Source organism: Callithrix jacchus, chromosome 10, assembly GCF_049354715.1.
Source record: "Callithrix jacchus isolate 240 chromosome 10, calJac240_pri, whole genome shotgun sequence".
Taxonomy (NCBI): Eukaryota; Metazoa; Chordata; class Mammalia; order Primates; family Cebidae; genus Callithrix; species Callithrix jacchus.
The window spans coordinates 6,840,849-6,866,489 of record NC_133511.1 but is presented as its reverse complement, the minus strand read 5'-3'; the positions used below and the strand labels follow the sequence as shown (position 1 = coordinate 6,866,489).

The window sequence follows — 25,641 nt, the reverse complement described above, 5'->3', positions numbered from 1 at the left end:
TGTATTTTTAATTTACCTTGTTAGTATTCTTTATATGTCACAGTGATTTATCTCTGTAAGATTTTAAGAACTTTTGAGAAGTGAAGATTCGAACTGTGGTACTTCCTGAGGCGCTGTCGGGATCACTTAACATTTATGGCTGGCAGTCATTGCCATAGGGATCAAGAACATCATTTTGGCTATGAGGGTGTCGTGGTTTTTTTTTTTTTTTCCAGAACAGAAGGACAGAAAATTTAATAGAAAAATAATATCTGTAACTAGCACAACGCATGTACTCCACGTGCTTGATGATTATGGTGATTGTCGTTTCGAAGAGGATTGCTTTGAGACTGTCATACTAACCCTCAAGAGTGCAGTTCTAGGAAAAACATATTTAAACTCCTGAGACGGCTTTTAGTTTTGAGGCCATTAGTGATTTTAAATGGTTTATCCTCATGAAGATAAAGAACATCAAACTTGTCTTTCTCCACACGTTCTAAAATAAAACGTAATCACTCTCATTGAATTTGCTGCTTTCAAAGTATGGTGTTTGAATTAAATTAGTTAGTATACCTAAAACAGTTCTTGTATGCGATGACTACTACATACCTGTTTGCTCTTCGTCTATTATTGTTGTTGTTAATATTTTTATGACAATATCCATCGTCAAACTCTGTTTTCTGGGGTTATGAATGCTCTGTTTTGAAATAAAATAATAATTTGAGGAAATATTCTCATTTATGAACCAAAGGCTGTCTTTAAGGCAAATTGGAGTGGCGCTCTTCTAATGTGACCGAAATAGTTAACCGCACGATGTTGCTATAATCAGAACAATTTTTTCTCCATGGATAGAATGCGAGGGAGTTCTCTTTTATCCCGGTACCTGCCTCAGCCCTCCCCATGTCTAGAAGCAACCCAGATATGGCCTGTGGTGATTCTTTGTCCATTGCATTAATGGTCTTTTCCTAGTTCTGTTTAGTGCAGACACAGAATAAAGAAAACAGAGAATTTGACTCCAGTATAAAGAGGAGTCTTGTTGTCTGACTTGATCCAAATGGGCCTATTAGCATATTTTGCTCGGGTGTTGACTGGCTTCTGGGACTTGAAGTACCACTGCTCCCTGCCTTTATTTGCACTCATGCTGATGAAGACAAAGGGGACCTGCTGGCAGCAATTCTGTTACGTTTGCCTTTCTTGACTGTATTCTCCTCTTTTACTTTTTTTTCCTCATTGATGACTTTTCTGTCAAACTCCCTCTTTTGCCTTTCATACTCCATCTTTCTATGTTTTATCTCCCTTTTTGGTCAAAATAAGTGGAGCAGCTGATACCATTCACCCTTGGACTAAAAATTATTTACAACTCTGTGTTGTTACTCTTAAGAAAACACAATTTAAATGTTCTTATCTCTAATTGTGAAAAAGAATGTGTTTCTTACAGTTAAAGGGATTTAGGAAACCCTCTATTGAGAATTGAGAATAAGTGCAGACAAGCATTATTTTAGTTATTTTTGGGGAGGTAAGGGTGGGAAGGAGATGCTTTTCCTAATCTCTGAAATGGGGCTTGCTTAAAGCTGTCTTGAAATAACTCAGCATTTAAATACTTTGTGTTGAGGTGTTGAAGCAGAACAGGCAACAGATAATTTCTTAATTATCCTCTAACCACTGACCCTCCTTTCTTTACTTTTAAAACTCTGTCCTTAATCTGTTTTATTTATCAGAGCTCCAGGATTGTACAGTTCTGTGCCTTGGATTTTATACTGGTTGCCCATAGAAACTCTGAGGCTTTTTTTTGTCTGCCAGGACTGAGACTTGAACGCAGAGAGCATCTGTTCCAAAGGGTCACAGGCAGAAGGATTGGGAGGGAGTAGCTGATAGGGCTTCCTGTGAGGGAGTAAGATAGCCTCTCTGTACCTCATCCACTTTATCTTTAAACATTATTCTATTCCTTAATTTATCCATTCACTTGTTCATTTATTTATTCATAGAGATTATTCAAGTTGGAGAAATGAGTGCTAAAATAATTTATTCATGCAGTGTGATAAATCTCTTCGTCTCCACTGTCATCACCATCATCTCACCGAGACATTCTGGGCTCATTTTCTGGTTTCTACTTTTGTCTGACAATATGTATTTTCACCGCAGCTAAGTGATTAAAAAAATTAGATCATGCCACCTTCTTACGTGAAACCAATGGTTCTCAGATGTTAATGTGCTTCAGAATCACCTTCCAGCCTTGCTAAAACACGTATTACTGGGCCCTGCTCCCGGAAGTTCTGATTTTTTGTAGGTCTAGATGGGGCTCAGGAAACTGGCATTTCTGACAAGTTCCCAGGTAATGCTGAGGCTGCTGGTCCAGGGATCACACTTTCAACCTCCTGCTTTAAGCCATACAATGGCTTATTATGGTAGAATAAAGTCTAAATTCTTTCTGCGATCTGGCCTCTGCCTACCTCTCGAATTTTACCTCTTTCCACTTCCCCTTTTCCACTCCATTTCAACCTTCTGTTGGTTTCTCAACTTAGCAGCCTTGCTTCAGGACCTTTGCATGTACCATTTCATTTTTATGTAATGCTTTTCCCCCAGATGTTTGCATGCCTTTTTCTTTCTATAAATATAGGTCTCTGTTCACGTGTCTTCTCTTCAGGAAAGCCTGCCCTGACCACTGGTCTGAAGTGTCTCTCCATCACCTACCTCTGACTCCAATTGTGTCAGGTTGACTTTGTGGAAAATTTTGATTACTATATAAACTCTACATAGTCATGCTCACTTGGAGAGATCCTTCTTCCTGTAGCATTGTCTGTCCTCCACCCAAGAGTAAGGGGTCACTGAGTGTGCATCTTTATGTTAGTTGCTCTTTACCTCAAACTTCTGGGGAATGGACTAGCTTTCTGGCTAATGTGGGGTGGAAAGACTAGTGAGAAGCAGAAGGGGCCAGTAGGAGACAGGCAGGATTCACTTTAGAAATTATAAGAAACTGAGGATGGAAGAATGTCTGCTTGTAGTGGTACTTTTTTTCTGATATAATTCTTGCCGTTATCTTCTGCCCTTTCTTCTCTTTGTCGGTTGTGGAAAGACTGTGTTTTGTAAGTAGACATATGAGACTTACCAGACTTAAAGTCAGGTTTTGCTACTGAATAATCTTGGGCAGGTTACTTAAAATCCCTCAGCCTCAGTTTTATCATTTTAAAAACAGGAATAACAACAGGGTTGTGGTGAGTTTCAAATAAAATCTTAATGATAATAATGCATGAAGTTATATAATCCCATAAAGTAGTTAGTGTAGTACCTGGTACACACGATGATCATCACTCAATGAATTGAATTATTATGAACTACTCTTAGTATATGACTCTTTTGCAGTTGAACTTTTGTGGATTGTCTTCAATTTATCCTCCTGCTGCAAACTTTTCTTGTCTTCCTTGGACCTTTTAAAGTTTAGAATCTCTTGTTTAGCATTGGGAGCTGAACATGCCCAGTTCATGTTCTAGCTACAGTTTTCTTCTTACAGCGAACACCCTTTTCTTTTCTTTTTTTTCCTTTAGACTGAAAGTTCTGTCTCTAGAGGGCTTGACCTGACTGCTCTCACTCATGTTTATCCCACATGACTCCTGCTGGTCTAAGGCTCACAGAAATGAATTGCTGTGGCAGGGTAGATGAAGCACAGATTTCTTCAGTAAACTGTTAAGGGAGATGTGATCCTCTTTCTGAGAATCATGCCACTAATTGTATCCATTTTTTTTTTTTGCCAGAAGAAGCATTGTTGTGTTAATTTCATGGGTAGGACTGTTGCCGAATTCATATTAGTCTGGGACACCAATTCTTATAGTCATCTAAAATTAAATTCTATTGCTCCAATTATCAATGTGGGCCCTATGTTTGTTTTATACAGCCAACCTTCTGTTCTCTTTTTCTTTTGACAATTGAGGAGAAATTAAGCCAGAATAATTTCAATAGAACACTTGAAGTGAAATTAAGAGTGGGCAAATTCTGATTATTCTGGGAAACAAGCTTCAAGGATACTATTTAACCTTTCATGATCAGGCTTTGTGGCTTAAATTACTTTATTTAAAACTATTGTAGCTTTTAAATATGAAAAAACTATCTTTTTGAAGATAAACAGATTAGACAAAAGCTGATATCTTTGTTTACTATGTTTGAGGAGATATCCTGGGTACTTTCCATCTTTTATTTAATCCTAAACATATTGCATAAGACTACCATATTAAACACATTTTACAGATGAGGAAGTTGTGGCTAAGAGAAAAAAATACTTTTTAAAGGTCCTTCTGATAAAAATGGTGGAGCTTGATTTAAAAATAACCCTGTGTGGCCGGGCGTGGTGGCTCATGCCTGTAATCCCAGCACTTTGGGAGGCCGAGGCGGGTGGATCACAAGGTCCAGGGATCGAGACCATTCTGGTCAACATGGTGAAACCCTGTCTCTACTAAAAATACAAAAAATTAGCTGGGCATGGTGGCGCGTGCCTGTAATCCCAGCTACTCAGGAGGCTGAGGCAGGAGAATTGCCTGAACCCAGGAGGCAGAGATTGCCGTTAGCCGAGATCGCGCCATTGCACTCCAGCCTGGGTAACAAGAGCGAAACTCCGTCTCAAAAAAACAAACAAACAAACAAACAAACAAAAAAACCGTGGTTGTCTGTGTCTAACATCTGTGCTCCCCGTTCCACCTCTTACTGAGTGCCTCCTGCATTCTGGAAACCGCAGCAAGCATTTTTCCTAACGGGTTTATTGGAGTCCAATCTCAACGAGGTGTACAAACAGGAAACCATTTTACTTTTCTCTCCGCTCACATCAAACGTGCTAGGATGAATTCCCTTTGATAGGAGCTTAGATTGCTCCATTTTCTAAGTACTTCCTAGAATTAGGAAGTTTACTCTAGACCAGTTTAAATTTTTACCCTCATATCCGGTCTGTTTCTAACGTTCCCTTTTCTGTCCGGATCGGGCCTTGGCCTAAGAGACTTGGAATGCAGAACAGAGTGGATGATGTGGGCTTTCCCTCCTCTTCTCCAGGCCATTCCTTTCCGGCTGCTTTCTCTTCTGATGTGTTGGGTGAGGCATGAATGAAACGGAAACTGGCAGAAGCCTTTTTACATCCACTGGGGTTGTAGCAGTCCTCTCCTGGCTGTGATGCCCTAGCTAGGGTGCATACATGGGTTCGGCCTTGATTGCGTCGGCTGCCCCAGCTCCTGCACCGATGGACTGCACTCTCGTGGTCTTGCTAATGGGAGCCCTGTCCGTGGCTGGCAGCCTCTAGATTGGAAGAGCACCATGACAAGCAGACAACTCTCTCTTCCATAACCCATGGGAAACTCACATGTTTGCCCTGCCAATTTCTAGGTCTTTAGGTTGCTCCCAATTTTGCTCTGTTTCTTTCCTTTGTCAATTACTCTCTCCAGTATCTTCTTCCTTTTAACAGCCAGACATGGGAGTACGGTCAGGAAATCCACTGCCTCTGCAGACATTAACTGGGGAATGACATGGGCAAACCCCAACCTCTACCAGCTATGGACCCCCCTCACCAACCGGACTTCTGCAGGGAACACTCCCCTTTTCTCCTTTTCTAGGTGGGGAGGGGGAAAAGTACAACGGCACTTGCTTTCTAGGTCAATTCCTCACTCTTCTGAAGATTTGATTTTAAAGTCTTTCTATTCCTTTGCTTCTGTAAGCTGGTGGTAGGGTGACAGGGGTGGTAGCTGTTTAGTCTCCTCTTAAATCCTAAAGAAGAACTCTGGTCCTGACTACCCCTTTGGAACGTGGGAAGATTTGGCCTTTATTGTCATCATCCTTTTCGTCTTGGCTCTTATTCAGAGGCAACTCAAAAAGTCCCAGCCAGCATCCAACAAACGCGGACATTGTGCTATTCAGTCCTCACAAGAACTCTAGGAGGCACCTCCATTTTATGAAAGAGGAAAGTTAGACTAACAGAGATTAGGTTACTTGCTCAAGATCTCACAGATAGAAAATTTTAAGACCACGACTCAAATTCTGCCAGGTGTATGTTATCTATTTACCATACTGCCATCTTCTTGACTGTGACAGAGGTTATGGTGTATTTACTTTCAACACTGTTGAATGCCAGGACACCAAATTAACACTGTTACGTTTTCCTCTTCTGTGATCTTCCTTACAGAAACAGATCACTAGCCCTGATGAAGTGCTCACAGAGTGACACATTAGCTATACAAAGCTGATATATTTTTTGTTCTCCTCCGTATTGTTTTTTTCACGCTTAGCTTGCTTGTGAACACCTGCGTCCAGTTCCAGGTCTACACTGCAAATGCTGATGTGAATGGTGGGTTATGCCAGAATGATGTCTCAAAGTTTCATTTACGTTAAAGTGTGATTATGACGAAAGCATAGACTGCACGTGCTTGGGCGTGTGTCTATGAGCTACATTCACAGATGCTTTCAACAATTTCTCCTTATGCTAATTTTGTTTTCTTCTTAGTTACAGGGATGCGGAAAAGAATTTCCACAATATCTCTAACAGATGCCGCTATGCAGACCACTCCAGCAAAGAAGAAATTGAAGACATCTCAGGAATTCTTCAGTGTACTGCGAATATACTCGGTATAGTAACTATATATTGATATGGTTGAGAGAGAATGAAAGAGAGGGAAAGTTGAGGTGTAAATGATTCATTTTCTACCAAAGAGAGATTTGGAGAATATGGCAAGTTGAGACCCAGACCTTGTGAGGTGACGAATGTTAACTCTCCTGCAGACGTTTGAGTGGAAATTGCATGCCATTTACTTAGAGATGGAGAAACAGCAAAATAAAAATACTTAAATTCCAAAGAAACAATTTCAGATACTCACATGTTAATAATATTAGCTTTCTATAATCCATGTTTCTTTGGTGCGTATTTTCAGCTGAAATTGTAGGATTTTTTTTTCCCTCTCAGTCATACTCTGTTATTTCTGGGAGATCCTGGTTGGGGCATAAGGGTAGCCCACAGGTACTCTTAACACTCTACAATCCAGTGTCCCTTTCTGTGGCTTTGTCACTGAAGGGGTCATCTGCTGAGGTCTCTGTGCCCTACTTGGGGCTGGGGGAATGTCCATCTTAGAGATATTTGTGCTACGACAGAGGGGCTGTTTTTGGATGCTTCAGCGTGGCTAAAAGGTACTGTTGTAGTTTGCACCCAGTCACATGTCCTTAAGCTACTAACTGAGCTGTACTACCATACTATCGGCAGTTCTTCATGCGTGAGAGCTACATTGTATTCCATGCAAAATATTCTAAGAGGAATATTTTTTCCCTAATGTCTTACAGATATTTCTAGTGAGAAATCTCTCTTTAAGTTCTTTTTGGAATCATTTTCTTTGTTATCAGACAGGAATCCATGGGATGCTGGAGGGTGCTACTGGGGAGTAACACATCTTAGCGCACTGCTTCACACAGAATGCAGAATCACTTCTCTTTGGGTTCAGGTGATGGAGAATAAGGCAAACCAGTTTTCCTGTTCTTTCTTTTCCTTTAAAGTAATTTCCCTGGAGGCATACGAGTTTCTCCTACAAACAGTTTCCAGGTCACCTCAACCCAAGAGTCTATCAGATTTTTCTAAACATGCCTGACTTCTAGAGGTAGACTTCTTTCACATTCAGGCTGGAAACCCAGCCGCCAGTTGGCTACATTTTCATCCTAAGTAATTTTTGTAAACATAAAATCATGCAATAAGAAAATGTATACCTTTTGTGAGGGGAGGCATGCAGATGTTAGTGGTTTGAGGTAACGGTACACAGGACAGTGATGGGTGGTTGGAAGGATGCCAAATATTCATCCCCTTAATCTTAGAATAACTGCAGGAATGTCACCATGCCCAAGTAAATCTTATGATTGGAGAAAATAAGGGATGACATTAAAAGAGACATTATGGTGAAACCCTGTCTCTACTAAAAATACAAAAAATTAGCTGGGCATGGTGGCGCGTGCCTGTAATCCCAGCTACTCAGGAGGCTGAGGTGGGAGAATTGCTTGAACCCAGGAGGCGGAGGTTGCCGTGAGCCGAGATCGCGCCATTGCACTCCAGCCTGGGTAGCAAGAGCGAAACTCCGTCTCAAAAAAAAAAAAAAAAAAAAAAAAAAAAAGAGACATTACCCAACAGCTGTTCAGTTTCCTGATTTTATATTTTCAGGGACTCTGCTTTCAGTAACATCTATTTCTCTTAATGCATTGTGACTTCAAGGGGTGGGTGATGATGCCGCACTGAAAGGGTTGTATCAGAATTTCAGTGAAGGAATGTTTAATATTTTGAAAAGTTGCTTCTTATCCAGTTTCTAAACATTTTCCTGACCCTCATCTCTGTCTTCCTTATGCTCCCTATTTCTAGAATTGCTGAGTTAGAGGGAGTAGGAGATGTTCAAAGGTAATGAATATGTTGAGGGTGCTAAAGGCATTTGGGCTGTGGCTTGTAAATGAGTGTGTAAAATTTCCAGGGAAAGAAAACCTGGGTCAGACAATTTGAAATAGTGACCACCAGGGGACACTGTTGGCCCAGCACAGCTTAGTTGCCCTTTGAAGGTTGCATTGAGATGCTGAGTAAGTAGTGAGTGAGAACAGCAGGCAATGTGCTGTCTGATGGATGGCATTAGGGTAAGGGAAGTGTTTGTAACTTAGAAGGTGACTGTGTAACAGGGTTTAGATTTCCACGAATACTAACTTTTCTACAAAACAGATACTAGGTCTGATTATTTAATTCCTCTTAAATAGTGATAGGTTGTCCTGAAGATTTAAAGCACAATCTTGTAAAGTTTAAATTTCTGGAGATTAACATTCAGTGCCTGCCACCTGCCAACCAGATGCTGGCACAGATGATTATGTGCCTAAGAGGTAACTGTTCTCTTTGAATAATGTCTTTTCAGAAGTCTTGATATATTGACTCTCTGAGGACAGCTTTAGTGGTCATATTCAATCAAAGCTTTGTTTTTAACAAGTTGCTGAGTTATGGTTAATCTTGGCTTGCTTAGATTTTATCCTATTTTAAAGTTGTGTTTAAATTCTCTTGTGTAATCATTTATGAGAATGAAAGAATTGGTTAGCTTACTATACAGAAAAGCAACACGAAAAATATTTTCGGGGAGGGTGTTGGGGTGGCACAGGGAAAGAGCATCTCAACCAAGTTTGTGACCTTTGGGGAGTGTGATTAGCATATTGGTGGACTGAGATTGGCAAACATTTGTGACCTTTGGGGAGTGTGATTAGCATATTGGTGGACTGAGATTGGCAAACATTTGTGACCTTTGGGGAGTGTGATTAGCATATTGGTGGACTGAGATTGGCAAACATTTGTGACCTTTGGGGAGTGTGATTAGCATATTGGTGGACTGAGATTGGCAAACATTTGTGACCTTTGGGGAGTGTGATTAGCATATTGGTGGACTGAGATTGGCAAACATTTGTGACCTTTGGGGAGTGTGATTAGCATATTGGTGGACTGAGATTGGCAAACATTTGTGACCTTTGGGGAGTGTGATTAGCATATTGGTGGACTGAGATTGGCAAACATTTGTGACCTTTGGGGAGTGTGATTAGCATATTGGTGGACTGAGATTGGCAAACATTTGTGACCTTTGGGGAGTGTGATTAGCATATTGGTGGACTGAGATTGGCAAACATTTGTGACCTTTGGGGAGTGTGATTAGCATATTGGTGGACTGAGATTGGCAAACATTTGTGACCTTTGGGGAGTGTGATTAGCATATTGGTGGACTGAGATTGGCAAACATTTGTGACCTTTGGGGAGTGTGATTAGCATATTGGTGGACTGAGATTGGCAAACATTTGTGACCTTTGGGGAGTGTGATTAGCATATTGGTGGACTGAGATTGGCAAACATTTGTGACCTTTGGGGAGTGTGATTAGCATATTGGTGGACTGAGATTGGCAAACATTTGTGACCTTTGGGGAGTGTGATTAGCATATTGGTGGACTGAGATTGGCAAACATTTGTGACCTTTGGGGAGTGTGATTAGCATATTGGTGGACTGAGATTGGCAAACATTTGTGACCTTTGGGGAGTGTGATTAGCATATTGGTGGACTGAGATTGGCAAACATTTGTGACCTTTGGGGAGTGTGATTAGCATATTGGTGGACTGAGATTGGCAAACATTTGTGACCTTTGGGGAGTGTGATTAGCATATTGGTGGACTGAGATTGGCAAACATTTGTGACCTTTGGGGAGTGTGATTAGCATATTGGTGGACTGAGATTGGCAAACATTTGTGACCTTTGGGGAGTGTGATTAGCATATTGGTGGACTGAGATTGGCAAACATTTGTGACCTTTGGGGAGTGTGATTAGCATATTGGTGGACTGAGATTGGCAAACATTTGTGACCTTTGGGGAGTGTGATTAGAATATTGGTGGACTGAGATTGGCAAACATATATTTCTCTTATCTTCTTAACCTGTTACAGGGTGTGCTAGAGACTGGAAATGTATGGGTTTATCCACTTATTTGTATGTTATTTAGACTTCATCATCGAAGGAGACTTGAGGCTGTAGGTCACGAACTCTGATCATAGCAGCAATTTTTCTCCTCCTAAAATGACCACTCCTATCTAATTACTATTAACAACTCCTCTAGATAGTTTGGTCATTTACTGGCTCTTCAGGTTGAAGTTTGCATTTAGAGGGTGGCATGGAATAAAAAAGAGGACCTGGAGAGAGCGAGAAAGTGGGTTGGAGAAGACCAGTTATGCCTCCGTCACTCATTTGTTCTCTCACCTCTTCCACGAGACTCCCTGGGAGCACGTTGTGCCCTAGAGAGATTCATGCCTCTGGAGTCCTAGGCAAGAACTGCTGCCAGATATCAAAATGTTTGCTGTCTATTTTCCTTTTGTTGGCTTAGAAACTGGTTGTTTCTATTTTCTGTCTCATCGTTTACAAATTACGGATATTGATTATGGTCTGTTTATTGCTGTCTCTTCCCTACATTTTGGTGCTCTGGCAATCGCTGTGATAATGGAGGCTGGGCCCTTGAAACTCTGGCTATGCAAAGGGTAATAGACAATGCCCTCCCTGCTGGAGGACTTTAGAGTTAAATTTATTGCTTTATTTGGTACATGTTGTCTTTTGCATACCAAAATGATCTAATTTTAGTTGTCCAAAAAAAATTTTTTTTATAGCCCTAATCTGCAAAGCCTATTTTTAGCTCAAATTAAATAGTAGAAATGTGTTTATCCTCTTATGAAACATGACATTTAGTATTTTCTTGGAAATTATAACGGTTGAATGGTATGATGAAGCAAGTATTTAAGCATGTGTGCCATGTTTTCTGCTGAAATGCTGCTACTTGTTCCTATGGGTTGGATTTAGATGGTGTTGCAGGCAGGGAGACAAAGTGAGTAGGGGAGTTAAGGGAAAAGGATGATGAATCGCATAGTCTCCTTTGTCATAATAAGTTAAATATAAATGAGGTTATGACTATTTCAGTTTTAACAAGTTCTAATACTATTAAGGGTGTTGTGGGTGTTTCAGTTGCTGTAGAGCTTTAAGAGCTGCAAGGTGGGGGAGATAGGGTGTAGGAAAAAGACTTCCCACAGTAGTTTAGAGAACAGATAGAAATGATAGCTCTAGGTTAATTCATTTACTGATGAGTTATGGCAAATAAAGATTCGCAGTTTAAATATTTTCAGTATTTTACTAAAATGCATTGGAATTAAGGTGGTTGGAAGGGAAATAATTTAATCCTGCTACTATAATGTAGTGATTTAGAGCAAGACTGCAGCCAGACTACTGGGGTTGAAAATGCAGCTCAGCTCTTTACTAGCTGCACGAACTGGAATGATTTGCTTCCTCTTTCCTTACCTCATATTTCTTATTTGCAGAATGGAGATGATACAATTACACACTTCCTAGAGTTGCTAAGAAGTTTAAATGAGTTAATTTTTATAAAATACATACTTAGAACAGCATGGTATATAACCAGCTGCTTTTATTATTTATTGAGCATTCCCCAAATAACGTTTGCGTCGGACGCAGGAGGTTTGCTCACTTTTTCAGGTGAAGAAACTGATACTTTGCAAGGTTAACTAACTCATCGATGTCTTTGGTTAGAGTTCGCAAGTCCCAGAGGCAGAATTTAAACTCATTTCAGTGTGATTCCAGACCTCGCGCTCTTCTCAGTACTTTGTGCTGCCTCCAGAGCTGTCGACTGTGTCATCATTCCTCTGATACTAATTACACACCATCTTTCCCGTTCTCTAGATTCTTAGAATCGTCATGATGTCGCATTTTGCTTAGTGCATTGCTCTTTCAAATGTACTTGGGATACTTGCTGGCATGTGACACACTTCTTGTCAGTATTGAGGAAAGTACAGTTTCACTGCAATGTGGGTCCTTTCAGTTTAGAAACTAGGATTATTCTTTAGATTTCAGGTTTTGAAAAGGTAAATTAAGGGCGATGGTGTTTCCCATCACAACACAAACACGGTTTCATAGCTTTGCTGTGGTAAACACTGTGCCAGTTTTGCTGCTCAGATTTCAGCCTGATCTTGCTACATAGCGGGCCTCGTATGTTAGACACCATCAGGGCAGCACAAAACCTGCAAAAAGGCTGTTTTTCTCATGTTGTTGATTTCTTTTAATGGAAAAGTTTGAGAATGTCCTCGTGAATCTTATTAAACCGTTTCTAAACAGAGACTTTAGGTAGTGGCTCTGTGTTAATTAGAGAAAACGTCTGTTTTCTGCTCTGTTTATATACTTTCCCTGAAGTGATCAGATGTAGTCCCGAGAAAGTATGAGAGCATAGTGTGTGGACACTACTTCCTATGTGCATGAGATAAACACTTAACAGAAACATGGCCTTAGGCTATACAAGTCAGTTTTAGAAGTTCCAAGGATATTGAGTAGGAATGTGGCATGGTTTCCCTCTTCTCGACATTTTTTCTTTTTTAGGAACATTTTCTCCTGAATCTTGTGACAGACTATTTCCCATTTATCCTGTTAAATTTCTCCAGACATTTTTTTTTTTTTTACTGGAAAAACATGGCAGTCCTTTTTCTTACTTTAAAATTTTTGTTTCTGTATCTCTAATACATTGTTTCCCTGTCACTAACAACTTTCTGTCTAAGCACCTCTTCTTTGTGTCGGGGAGGATGACCTCTCACATTCCTAAATTCTTCAGGTGGTTTATTGTTCTCTTTTCTAAACTCTTCAGTAGGTTGGTGATTATTTTTCCCTTTCCCTTTAAGTTTTTTTTTTAATAAAATTTTAATTTTAATATAGTTTTAGATTTATAGAAAAGCTGTGAAGACAGTACAGAAAGTTCTCATGTACGCCACACCCATTTTCCCCACTTGACATCGTACATTAATATGGTAACTTGGTCCCAATTTATGAAACAATATTGATATATTTTTCTGGACAAAATTCCATGCTTTATTCTAATGTCCTTAATTTTTAACCTTTTTCTCTTCGAGGATTTCACTCCAGATACCACATTACGTTTAGTTGACTTATCTCCATAGCTTCTCTTATAGATTACACTTTCTCAGACTTTGCTTGTTTTTGATGACCTTGACAGTTTCGAAGCATGCTCGTTAGATCTTTTGCTTCCTGTTTGCTGTGGTGTGTGCCCGTATGCCCATCATTGCCTTGACATATGATCATATTGTGTGTGTGTGTGTGTGTGTGTGTGTGTGTACATGGCGTGTTTTGAGTACTTCTTATGTTCCAGCACTATCAGATGTTCCAGACTTATCTTTCATACTTCCTGCCCCAGTCATCTAGAATCAGCCATTTCTCTAAGGAGCCCGATTCCTTTTACCGGAGAATGGTATTAGAAACCATGACCTGGGCACTGGTTGTGCTCATTGTTATTGGAGTGTTTTGCTTCCATGCCCTCTCAGCTGACAGAGCAAGAGAATACATGTGTGTATACTAACTCGTATATATATGCCCATGTATAGACATTTTTATATGCATTCATCATATTATGCTAAATATGTTTGTTTTATATACATTCATCATATTATGCTAAATATAAGCAAGAGAATACATGTGTGTATACTAACTCGTATGTGAATGCCCATGTATAAACATTTTTATATACATTCATTATGCTAAGTATAAGCAAGAGAATACATGTGTGTATACTAACTTGTATATATATGCCCATGTATAGACACTTTTATATACATTCATCATATTATGCTAAATATAAGCAAGAGAATACATGTGTGTATACTAACTCGTATATATATGCCCATGTATAGACATTTTTATATACATTCATCATATTATGCTAAATATAAGCAAGAGAATACATGTGTGTATACTAACTCGTATATGAATGCCCATGTATAAACATTTTTATATACATTCATTATATTATGCTAAGTATAAGCAAGAGAATACATGTGTGTATACTAACTTGTATATATATGCCCATGTATAGACACTTTTATATACATTCATCATATTATGCTAAATATAAGCAAGAGAATACATGTGTGTATACTAACTTGTATATATATGCCCATGTATAGACATTTTTATATACATTCATCATATTATGCTAAATATAAGCAAGAGAATACATGTGTATATACTAACTCGTATATATATGTCCATGTATAGACATTTTTATTTTTTATTTTATTTTATTTTATTTATTTTTTTAAATTTTTTATTGGATTATAGGTTTTGGGGTACATGAGCAGAGCATGCAAGACAGTTGCGTAGGTACACACATGGCAGTGTGCTTTGCTTTTCTTCTCCCCTTCACCCACATTTGGCATTTCTCCCCAGGCTATCCCTCCCCACCTCCCCCTCCCACTGGCCCTCCCCTTTTCCCCCCAATAGACCCCAGTGTTTAGTACTCCCCTTTCTGTGTCCATGTGTTCTCATTTTTCATCACCCGCCTATGAGTGAGAATATGCGGTGTTTCATTTTCTGTTCTTGTGTCAGTTTGCTGAGGATGATGTTCTCCAGATTCATCCATGTCCCTACAAATGACACAAACTCATCATTTCTGATTGCTGCATAATATTCCATGGTGTATATGTGCCACATTTTTCCAATCCAGTCTATTATCAATGGGCATTTGGGTTGATTCCAGGTCTTTGCTATTGTAAACAGTGCTGCAATGAACATTCGTGTACATGTGTCCTTATAGTAGAACGATTTATAGTCTTTTGGATATATACCCAGTAATGGGATTGCTGGGTCAAATGGAATTTCTATTTCTAAGGCCTTGAGGAATCGCCACAGTGTCTTCCACAATGGTTGAACTAATTTACACTCCCACCAACAGTGTAAAAGTGTTCCTTTTTCTCCACATCCTCTCCAGCATCTGTTGTCTCCAGATTTTTTAATGATCGCCATTCTAACTGGCGTGAGATGGTATCTCAATGTGGTTTTGATTTGCATCTCTCTGATGACCAGTGACGATGAGCATTTTTTCATATGATTGTTGGCCTCATATATGTCTTCTTTCGTAAAGTATCTGTTCATATCCTTTCCCCACTTTTGAATGGGCTTGTTTGTTTTTTTCCTGTAAATCTGCTTGAGTTCTTTGTAAATTCTGGATATCAGCCCTTTGTCAGAAGGGTAGACTGCGAAAATTTTTTCCCATTCTGTTGGTTGCTGATCCACTCTAGTGACTGTTTCTTTTGCTGTGCAGAAGCTGTGGAGTTTCATTAGGTCCCATTTGTCTATTTTGGCTTTTGTTGCCAATGCTTTTGGTGTTTTGTTCATGAAGTCCTTGCCTACTCCTATGTCCTGGATAGTTTTGCCTAGATTTCCTTCTAGGGTTTTTATGGTGCCAGGTCTTATGTTTAAGTCTTTAATCCATCTGGAGTTAATTTTAGTGTAAGGTGTCAGGAAGGGGTCCAGTTTCTGCTTTCTGCACATGGCTAGCCAGTTTTCCCAACACCATTTGTTAAACATGGAATCCTTGCCCCATTGCTTGTTTTTGTCAGGTTTATCAAAGATTGTATAGTTGTATGTATGTTGTGTTGCCTCCAGTGCCTCTGTTTTGTTCCATTGGTCTATACCTCTGTTTTGGTACCAGTACCATGCTGTTTTGATTACTGTAGCCTTGTAGTATAGTTTGAAATCCGGTAGCGTGATGCCCCCCGCTGTGTTCTTTTTGCTTAGAATTGACTTGGCTATGCGGGCTCTCTTTTGGTTCCATATGAAGTTCATGGTGGTTTTTTCCAGTTCTGTGAAGAAAGTCAATGGTAGCTTGATGGGGATAGCGTTGATTCTGTAAATTACTTTGGGCAGTATAGCCATTTTCACGATATTAATTCTTCCTAACCATGAACATGGAATGTTTCTCCATCTGTTTGTGTCCTCTCTGATTTCATTGAGCAGTGGTTTGTAGTTCTCCTTGAAGAGGTCCCTTACGTTCCTTGTGAGTTGTATTCCAAGGTATTTTATTCTTTTTGTAGCAATTGCGAATGGCAGTTCGCTCTTGATTTGGCTTTCTTTAAGTCTGTTATTGGTGTAGACGAATGCTTGTGATTTTTGCACATTGATTTTATATCCTCAGACTTTGCTGAAGTTGCTTATCAGTTTCAGGAGTTTTTGGGCTGAGGCGATGGGGTCTTCTAGGTATACTATCATGTCGTCTGCAAATAGAGACAATTTGGCTTCCACCTTTCCTATTTGAATACCCTTTATTTCTTTTTCTTGCCTGATTGCTCTGGCTAGAACTTCCAGTACTATATTGAATAGGAGTGGTGAGAGAGGGCATCCTTGTCTAGTGCCAGATTTCAAAGGGAATGCTTCCAGTTTTTGCCCATTCAGTATGATATTGGCTGTTGGTTTGTCATAAATAGCTTTTATTACTTTGAGATACGTTCCATCGATACCGAGTTTATTGAGGGTTTTTAGCATAAAGGGCTGTTGAATTTTGTCAAATGCCTTCTCTGCATCAATTGAGATAATCATGTGGTTTTTGTTTTTGGTTCTGTTTATGTGGTGAATTACGTTGATAGACTTGCGTATGTTGAACCAGCCTTGCATCCCTGGGATGAATCCTACTTGATCATGATGAATAAGTTTTTTGATTTGCTGTTGCAATCGGCTTGCCAATATTTTATTGAAGATTTTTGCATCTATGTTCATCATGGATATTGGCCTGAAGTTTTCTTTTCTCGTTGGGTCTCTGCCGGGTTTTGGTATCAGGATGATGTTGGTCTCATAAAATGATTTGGGAAGGATTCCCTCTTTTTGGATTGTTTGAAATAGTTTTAGAAGGAATGGTACCAGCTCCTCCTTGTGTGTCTGGTAGAATTCGGGTGTGAACCCGTCTGGACCTGGGCTTTTTTTGTGAGGTAGGCTCTTAATTGCTGCCTCGACTTCAGACCTTGTTATTGGTCTATTCATAGTTTCAGCTTCCTCCTGGTTTAGGCTTGGGAGGACACAGGAGTCCAGGAATTTATCCATTTCTTCCAGGTTTACTAGTTTATGTGCATAGAGTTGTTTGTAATATTCTCTGATGATGGTTTGAATTTCTGTGGAATCTGTGGTGATTTCCCCTTTATCATTTTTTATTGCATCTATTTGGTTGTTCTCTCTTTTATTTTTAATCAATCTGGCTAGTGGTCTGTCTATTTTGTTGATCTTTTCAAAAAACCAGCTCTTGGATTTATTGATTTTTTGAAGGGTTTTTCGTGTCTCAATCTCCTTCAGCTCAGCTCTGATCTTAGTAATTTCTTGTCTTCTGCTGGGTTTTGAGTTTTTTTGATCTTGCTCCTCTAGCTCTTTCAATTTTGATGATAGGGTGTCAATTTTGGATCTCTCCATTCTCCTCATATGGGCACTTATTGCTATATACTTTCCTCTAGAGACTGCTTTAAATGTGTCCCAGAGGTTCTGGCATGTTGTGTCTTCGTTCTCATTGGTTTCGAAGAACTTCTTTATTTCTGCCTTCATTTCGTTGTTTACCCAGGCAACATTCAAGAGCCAGTTGTTCAGTTTCCATGAAGCTGTGCGGTTCTGGGTCGGTTTCTGAGTTCTGAGTTCTAACTTGATTGCACTATGGTCTGAGAGGCTGTTTGTTATGATTTCAGTTGTTTTGCATTTGTTGAGCAGTGCTTTACTTCCAATTATGTGGTCAGTTTTAGAGTAGGTGTGATGTGGTGCTGAGAAGAATGTATATTCTGTGGATGTGGGGTGGAGAGTTCTGTAAATGTCCACCAGGTTTGCTTGCTCCAGGTCTGAGTTCAAGCCCTGGATATCCTTGTTGATTTTCTGTCTGGTTGATCTGTCTAGTATTGACAGTGGAGTGTTAAAGTCTCCCACTATTATTGTGTGGGAGTCTAAGTCCTTCTGTAAGTCATTAAGAACTTGCCTTATGTATCTGGGTGCTCCTGTGTTGGGTCCATATATGTTTAGGATCGTTAGCTCTTCTTGTTGTATCGATCCTTTTACCATTATGTAATGGCCTTCTTTGTCTCTTTTGATCTTTGTTGCTTTAAAGTCTATTTTATCAGAGATGAGAATTGCAACTCCTGCTTTTTTTTGCTTTCCATTAGCTTGGTAAATCTTCCTCCATCCCTTTATTTTGAGCCTTTGTGTATCCTTGCATGTGAGATGGGTTTCCTGGATACAGCACACTGATGGGTTTTGGCTTTTTATCCAATTTGCCAGTCTGTGTCTTTTGATTGGTGCATTTAGTCCATTTACATTTAGGGTTAATATTGTTATGTGTGAATTTGATACTGCCATTTTGATGCTACGTGGCTGTTTTGCCTGTTAGTTGTTGTAGATTCTTCATTATGTTGAAGCTCTTTAGCATTCAGTGTGATTTTGGAATGGCTGGTACTGATTAATCCTTTCTATGTGTGGTGCCTCTTTTAGGAGCTCTTGTAAAGCAGGCCTGGTGGTGACAAAATCTCTGAGTACTTGCTTGTTTGCAAAGGATTTTATTCTTCCTTCACTTCTGAAGCTCAGTTTGGCTGGATATGAAATTCTGGGTTGAAAGTTCTTTTCTTTAAGAATGTTGAATATTGGCCCCCACTCTCTTCTGGCTTGTAGTGTTTCTGCCGAGAGATCTGCTGTGAGTCTGATGGGCTTCCCTTTGTGGGTGACCCGACCTTTCTCTCTGGCTGCCCTTAGTATTCTCTCCTTTGTTTCAACCCTGTTGAATCTGACGATTATGTGCCTTGGGGTTGCTCTTCTTGCGGAATATCTTTGTGGTGTTCTCTGTATTTCCTGCAGTTGAGTGTTGGCTTGTCTTGCTAGGTGGGGGAAATTTTCCTGGATGATGTCCTGAAGAGTATTTTCCAGCTTGGATTCATTCTCTTCGTCCCCTTCTGGTACACCTATCAAACGTAGGTTAGGTCTTTTCACATAGTCCCACATTTCTTGGAGACTTTGTTCATTCCTTTTTGCGCTTTTTTCTCTGATCTTGGTTTCTCGTTTTATTTCATTGAGTTGGTCTTCGACTTCAGATATTCTTTCTTCTGCTTGGTCAATTCGGCTATTGAAACTTGCGTTTGCTTCGCGAAGTTCTCGTATTGTGTTTTTCAGCTCCTTTAATTCATTCATATTCCTCTCTAAGGTATCCATTCTTGTTATCATTTCCTCGAATCTTTTTTCAAATCTTTTTTCAAGGTTCTTAGTTTCTTTGCATTGATTTAATACATGATCTTTTAGCTCACAAAAGTTTCTCATTATCCATCTTCTGAAGTCTAATTCCGTCATTTCGTCACAGTCATTCTCCGTCCAGCTTTGCTCCCTTGCTGGTGAGGAGTTTTGGTCCTTTCTAGGAGACGAGGTGTTCTGGTTTCGGGTGTTTTCCTCCTTTTTGCGCTGGTTTCTTCCCATCTTTGTGGATTTGTCCGCTGGTCGTCTGCGTAGTTGCTGACTTTTCGTTTGGGTCTCTGAGTGGACACCCAGAATGTTGATGATGAAGTATTTCTGTTGCTTGGTTTTCCTTCTACCAGTCTAGCCCCTTCGCTGTACTACTGCTGAGGTCCGCTCCAGACCCTGCTTGTCTGGGGTGCACCTCTAGTAGCTGTGGCACAGCGAGGGATGCTACCAGTTTCTTTTTCTGCTCTCTTTGTCCCAGGATGATGCCTGCCTAATGTCAGTCTTTTGGATATAGAGGGGTCAGGGAGCTGCTTGAGGAGACAGTTTGTACTTTATAGGGGTTTAATTGCTGAGCTGTGCACTCTGTTGTTCATTCAGGGCTGTTGGGCTGCTATGTTTTATTCTGCTGCAACACAGCTCATTAAACAACCCTTTTTTTTTTTTTTTTTTTTTCCTCAAATGCTCTGTGTTGAGGGGTTTGGGCTTTATTTTTGGATGTCCGATCAGGTGTCCTGCCCAGCTAGAAGGCAGACTAGCCACTGTTTGGCTGCCGAGGCTCCGCCCTGCTGTTGTGTGATTCGCGCTGTTCCTGCCGGCTCTGCTGTGGTCTCCGCCACGCCCTGTGGCAGAGTGTCTTCGTTGTAGCGTGTTGCCTCAGCAACAGCAGGCTGCGTCAGCAGTGGGCGTGTATCTCAGTAGGGACGGGTTGCCTCGGCAACGGCTGGCTGCGTCAGCAATGGGCGTGTATCTCAGTTGGGGCGGGTTGCCTCGGCAACGGCTAGCTGCGTCAGCAGTGGGCGTGTATCTCAGTTGGGGCGGGTTGCCTCGGCAACGGCTAGCTGCGTCAGCAGTGGGCGTGTATATCAGTTGGGGCAGGTTCCCTCGGTAGTGGTGGACGCCCCTCCCCCACAGAGCGTCTCAGGCCGTCTGCTTGGGATAGTTTGAAATCGCGGTTTTGTTCGTCCCACTGGGTATCCCAAACGATCTGTCCCTGCAATCCCCTGGGCTGGGCTACTGTGCAAGTCTCGTTCAGTCTCAAGTCCAGCCCTCTCAAGTCTCAGGTTGCCGGTTCAACAAGGCACCCGGACAAGCGCGCCCTGTGGGGATTGCTGGGTAGGGCCGGCCGCCGCCCGGCTGCCGGCTTCGCCAGGCAGACCTACTGCCTGGCGTCCCGTGTCTTTTTATACTTGGGAGTTTCCCCGTTCTGTGGGCAACAAAGATCAGTCTGGAAATGCAGCACTGACTCACCGTTTGCGGATTCAAGGCGGGCTCCAATCCTGGGTTGTTCTCACAGTGCCATCTTGAGTCCTCTCTAGACATTTTTATATACATTCATATTATGCTAAATATAAGCAAGAGAATACATGTGTGTATACTGACTCGTATATATATGCCCATGTATAGACATTGTTATATGCATTCATCATATTGTGCTAAATATAAGTTCATTTATCATATTATGCTAAATATAAGTTCGTATAAAGTTGGATGTCTCCAGCTTTACCCCATTACCATATAGATCATTCTAACCTTCCCCCCTTGCTTGTCTATAACCTTCTTTCTAATATTTTGAAACATGACTCCCGTTAGCTATCATTTACTAAATTCTTCAATTTCAGTGTACATTTATAGTTGTTTCAAAGTTGTCAACACAAACTCCTAGGGGAAACAATTTTATCAGCTAGAATACATTGCCTATGGGCAGTTTGGGAATATGTACAAAGTTTTGAAGTGTCCACTCATTTCCAGTGTTACTTTCCAAAGTTAGGTAAGCACCTTTCTACCCTACCACTTCCAGTGAGAATTTTTCGTACATTTGTAATACAGCTAATAGATTATTTTATTATCACAGGTCTTCCATCCTGTGATATTTTGACCTCCTAAATACACACACACACACACTTAAATTTGTATACAGTAAGTTTTACTCTTCTGCTGAAAGTTCTATGGGTATTTAAAAAATGCATAATGTCATAGATCTACCATTAGATCATACCAAATATTTTTATAAAAGAAAGTCCCCTGTGTTCCACTTTTATAAAAAAATATCTTGTGTTCCATTTTTTTCAAACCCATGTTACCTCCACATCCCTGGCAAGTACTGATCTGTTTGCTGTGCTATAGTTTTGCCTTTACCAGAATGTCATATAAATGTAATCATATAGTATGTAGCCTTTTCATTGGATTCTTTTGTTTAAAAGTGTGAATTTAAGATTAATCCATGCCTTCGGCAGAGAGTGCATTCCTTTTCCCCCCACCTCCTGAAAAATATTCCATTTGACATGTACTACAGTTTGCTTATCCATTCATTGATTGAGGGATAACTTTGTTCCTTCCATTTCTGGTTATCGTGAATTAAGTGCTATAAAACATTCACTTGCAGGTTTTTATGTAGACTCTGTTTTCAAATCAGTTAGGTAAATACTTAGGAGTGCAATTGTTGGACTATGTTGAACCTTGTAAGAAACAACGGAACTGTTCCTTACGACTAACGTGGCTGTGCCCGTTGCCTTTCCAACAGCAATGAATGAGACTTCCTGTTCCTCTTCATCCTTTCCAGACATTGGCATTTGCAGGTTTTCAGATTTTAGCCATTCTAATACATGTGCCTTCCTCCTGGAAGTTTTAATAAACAAAAGCAGCACCTGTTATCTTTTTACAATTTCTGCTTATACTAACTATAATTAAGAATCTTTTTTTTTCCTGGTTTTGTTATTCTAAATACTTTTCCTGATATTATGACTGAGTTTAGAAACTGCTTAAAAATGTGTTAGTGACAGTTGTGACTGCCCATGATACTACCGTAATAGATCAAGTCCTCCTCTTTGGCTTGGTAACAATAAGTCCCTGCAATGGAGTTAGTCAGCATTTATTCACAAGAAATGAAATATTTTGGGACTTTGAGTGTGACTTTGAAGTGACATGGCCAACAGAGTCCCATTTGTTGAAGATGTTGAAATAGAAGATGCCCACAGACGGTGTTTATGAGCAATATCCTTATGCTCTCCTAACCCCCAGCTTGCCTGAGTTAAGATTCCTTTCAACACCATCAATAGCCAGTGAGTCAAACTCATTTAACTAAAGCTCCTTTACACAATACATTCTCAAACAAAATTCTCAAACCTTTTAGAAACTCTCCTATTTTTGTTTCTCAGAGATAGTATTACCACCGTTTAAAATCTGCAAAACTTCTTAGCTGGATAAAACAAAACCAAATAAAAACACTTACGTATGACTTAGAGCAGGAGAAGTAGAAGCATAGCTGGGTGAGGCTGCTTTCATGGGGTCACACCATTAGCAGGTGAAGAGGGCAGGGATTGAACTATGAGGTGGTGATGGGAGAGCCTGCTATATTACTGACCCCTCAACTGCTTCCGTTACCAGTGAATAATCGTTATTATTGCTTTTCCTCTGAGTTAGAAGGAACATTATTCTTTCCTTACTGTGTGAGAAACGTGATTGTGGGCCTGTGATCACTTCATATGTTAAACCCATAGCTTATTTTGTTGCCATCTCATGGAGTAGATTTATAGTGATTTGGCACATTTGATTTTGGAAATACTGTTTTTTTTGTCTTTATTTCTTTGAGCCTTTTTGCTCAAGTGAGCATACCACCTTCCCTTCTCCCTCAACCTTTTTATTTTGTTAGATGACTTTTGTTAATTAAATGAATTATTTCCTGTGCACGAGACTCATTTTTTTGGCCATTGTGTTATTTCTCTGTTTTCATTGTTCTTTGATGTATAACTCTCACTTTGACTGAGCTACACATTTTAATAACATGCCGTTTTAATTCTTCTGACAGTTAACAAAAAATTTTAAGTAAGATTGGAGTTAAGTTCAAACATCCTGAGTTCTATGCTAGATGAGTTGTCATTCTTATTAGTCTTGAGTTCAGTTCTTCAGTCAATTTTAAGTGCTTTTGACAGCACTTCTATTGTAATTTATTTAAATTAATCTGGTGAGTAGAGTTTTATGTGTCACAATAAAGATGTTACTCAAATTAAGACTTTTATATATGCTAAATTCCCTTTATTACCCCACTGTTAGTCCCATTTTTCAAAAGCAAAAAATATTAATCTTGTATTTTTTATGAGCCTGCTCAGTTAAAGATTTCCATATGTCGTGTTTTCCATCGGGGAGCTATGGACTGTTATGTATTGCGGATGATTTTTATAGGTGTTTTGGAGTGCTCTTTTCCTATTTCTGTTACTCATAGTAGTACCTAGTTAAAGTGACATCTCCTTCAAAATTAATACGTTCGAGACCACACTTCCAGTTCCTGGTCTATTGGGTTTTTTTTTCTTGATTTCCACAAAGTCTGATCTTAACCTTGAGAAATGGCAATTTTCCAATATGAAAAAAGAAGTTGTCGATTTTGGAAATACTTGTCAGAATTTTCCACCGCGTTATAAATGAATTTTATTTTAGTCTTTGTGGGCAGCCTGTACGCTTTTATCCACCCGCATTAAGGTCTAGAATCAGGTAGGGTAGAGAGGTTGTTGGGCGGCAGGGAATGGTGTGGGATGTGAGGACTGGGCTTCACTTCCCAGGTAGAAAAGGGCAGTCAGAAGAACCAGAGTAGGTCCCCAAGGAAGACATGACTCTCTGATGGAGTGGAGGGAGAACCTCCAGTGTTGGTGACAGGCGTGAAAGAAACTGATGGAGCATATATACGAGTCAACTAAAGAAGACATGCATGTGATTTTCATAAGCAAAGACAGCGAAGTAACTCCTGACTCCTACATAATGGTCAGGACTGAACATTGTAAGTAAAGAGGAAAAATTAACTCTGAAAATATCAATTGTAGTTTCGATATGTAAACATTCAGGCTTTTATTCTTCATAGGGAAATATGATTGCATGATTGATTTGAATCCTAATCCCAAAAGTAATTATATCTATGCTAGACTCTAGACGAGTAGACCCTACATTCCACAAGCAATGGTACAGTAGGATCATCTAGAGACATTAAGAAATAAAAGAGGCCTGCAGACATTATCCCCAGATATTCTGATTTGTCATATCCAGGGCAGAGACCAGAACTTTGTATTTCAAAAATACATTCTCCAGATAATTTTCGTATGCACCCATGACTTTTAACAATTTACCTCTAAGGCTAATCCTGCTCTTGGGCAAGGATGCTTAAGAAACTGTAGCTCAATTCTTAGGACATTTGATACCAAGTCACCTTTACTGTTAGTTTGGAATCTGAAATCCTGTTTCTCTTTCTGTCTTATTCCTGAAACTGGGTTGTTGCCTTGTACTCCACCCAATTCTTCTGACTTATTCCTGCTTCTCTTTAGGACTTTAGTTCTGTTTCTGAATCTCACATAGGAACTGGGGCTCTGCTTTCATTCATTACTTTTTGTCTTCCAGATACAGGCTTAATGCCTCTTACTAGATGCTCTGTATTTAATTTACCTCCCTTTCTCCCTTCCTCCCTTCCTCCCTCCCCTTTGCCTTTTCTCTGTCTCTTTGCCAGATCTCCTTCATGCTGACAACTGCTGGCTTAGATTAGCGGTTTAGACTGCTGTCATTTGCATCACACAATTAGAATATCATTTTTTTTCCCCCAGCGTTCTCCGATAAAGCCCTCCCTTTATTCATCCCATGTCATTAATTCCACAGAGCCATGCAGGAGGGTTTTATTCAAACTAATGTCAGAAATAGTGGGTCATGCATAGTTTTCATAAAATGCCTGGTTACTGCTAGATTTTTTTACCTGAGAGCTTTAGATGACACTCTCCTGTCCACTATTACTATTGTTAGGACTAGAAATCCTATTAATTCCCGGAGGACAGTTTTACCCTAGGGGGAAAATAAAGTGGGCAATAGAATTCACTGCTGCAGCAGGAAAGGGAAGTTTA

At 40.0% G+C, this 25,641-nt stretch overlaps 1 protein-coding gene across 6 annotated transcripts in view; it reads left to right on the top strand.

Annotated features, from left to right (window-relative positions):
- GUCY1A2 (guanylate cyclase 1 soluble subunit alpha 2) overlaps window positions 1-25,641 on the top strand; it is a 420,406-nt gene that overhangs the window by 34,144 nt on the left and 360,621 nt on the right. For all 6 annotated transcript variants that reach the window (XM_054241317.2, XM_035264420.3, XM_078339369.1 and 3 more), the window contains exon 3: window positions 6,449-6,570. In XM_054241317.2, the coding sequence (XP_054097292.2) occupies window positions 6,449-6,570 (122 nt within the window). The remainder of the gene's footprint in view (window positions 1-6,448; window positions 6,571-25,641) is intronic.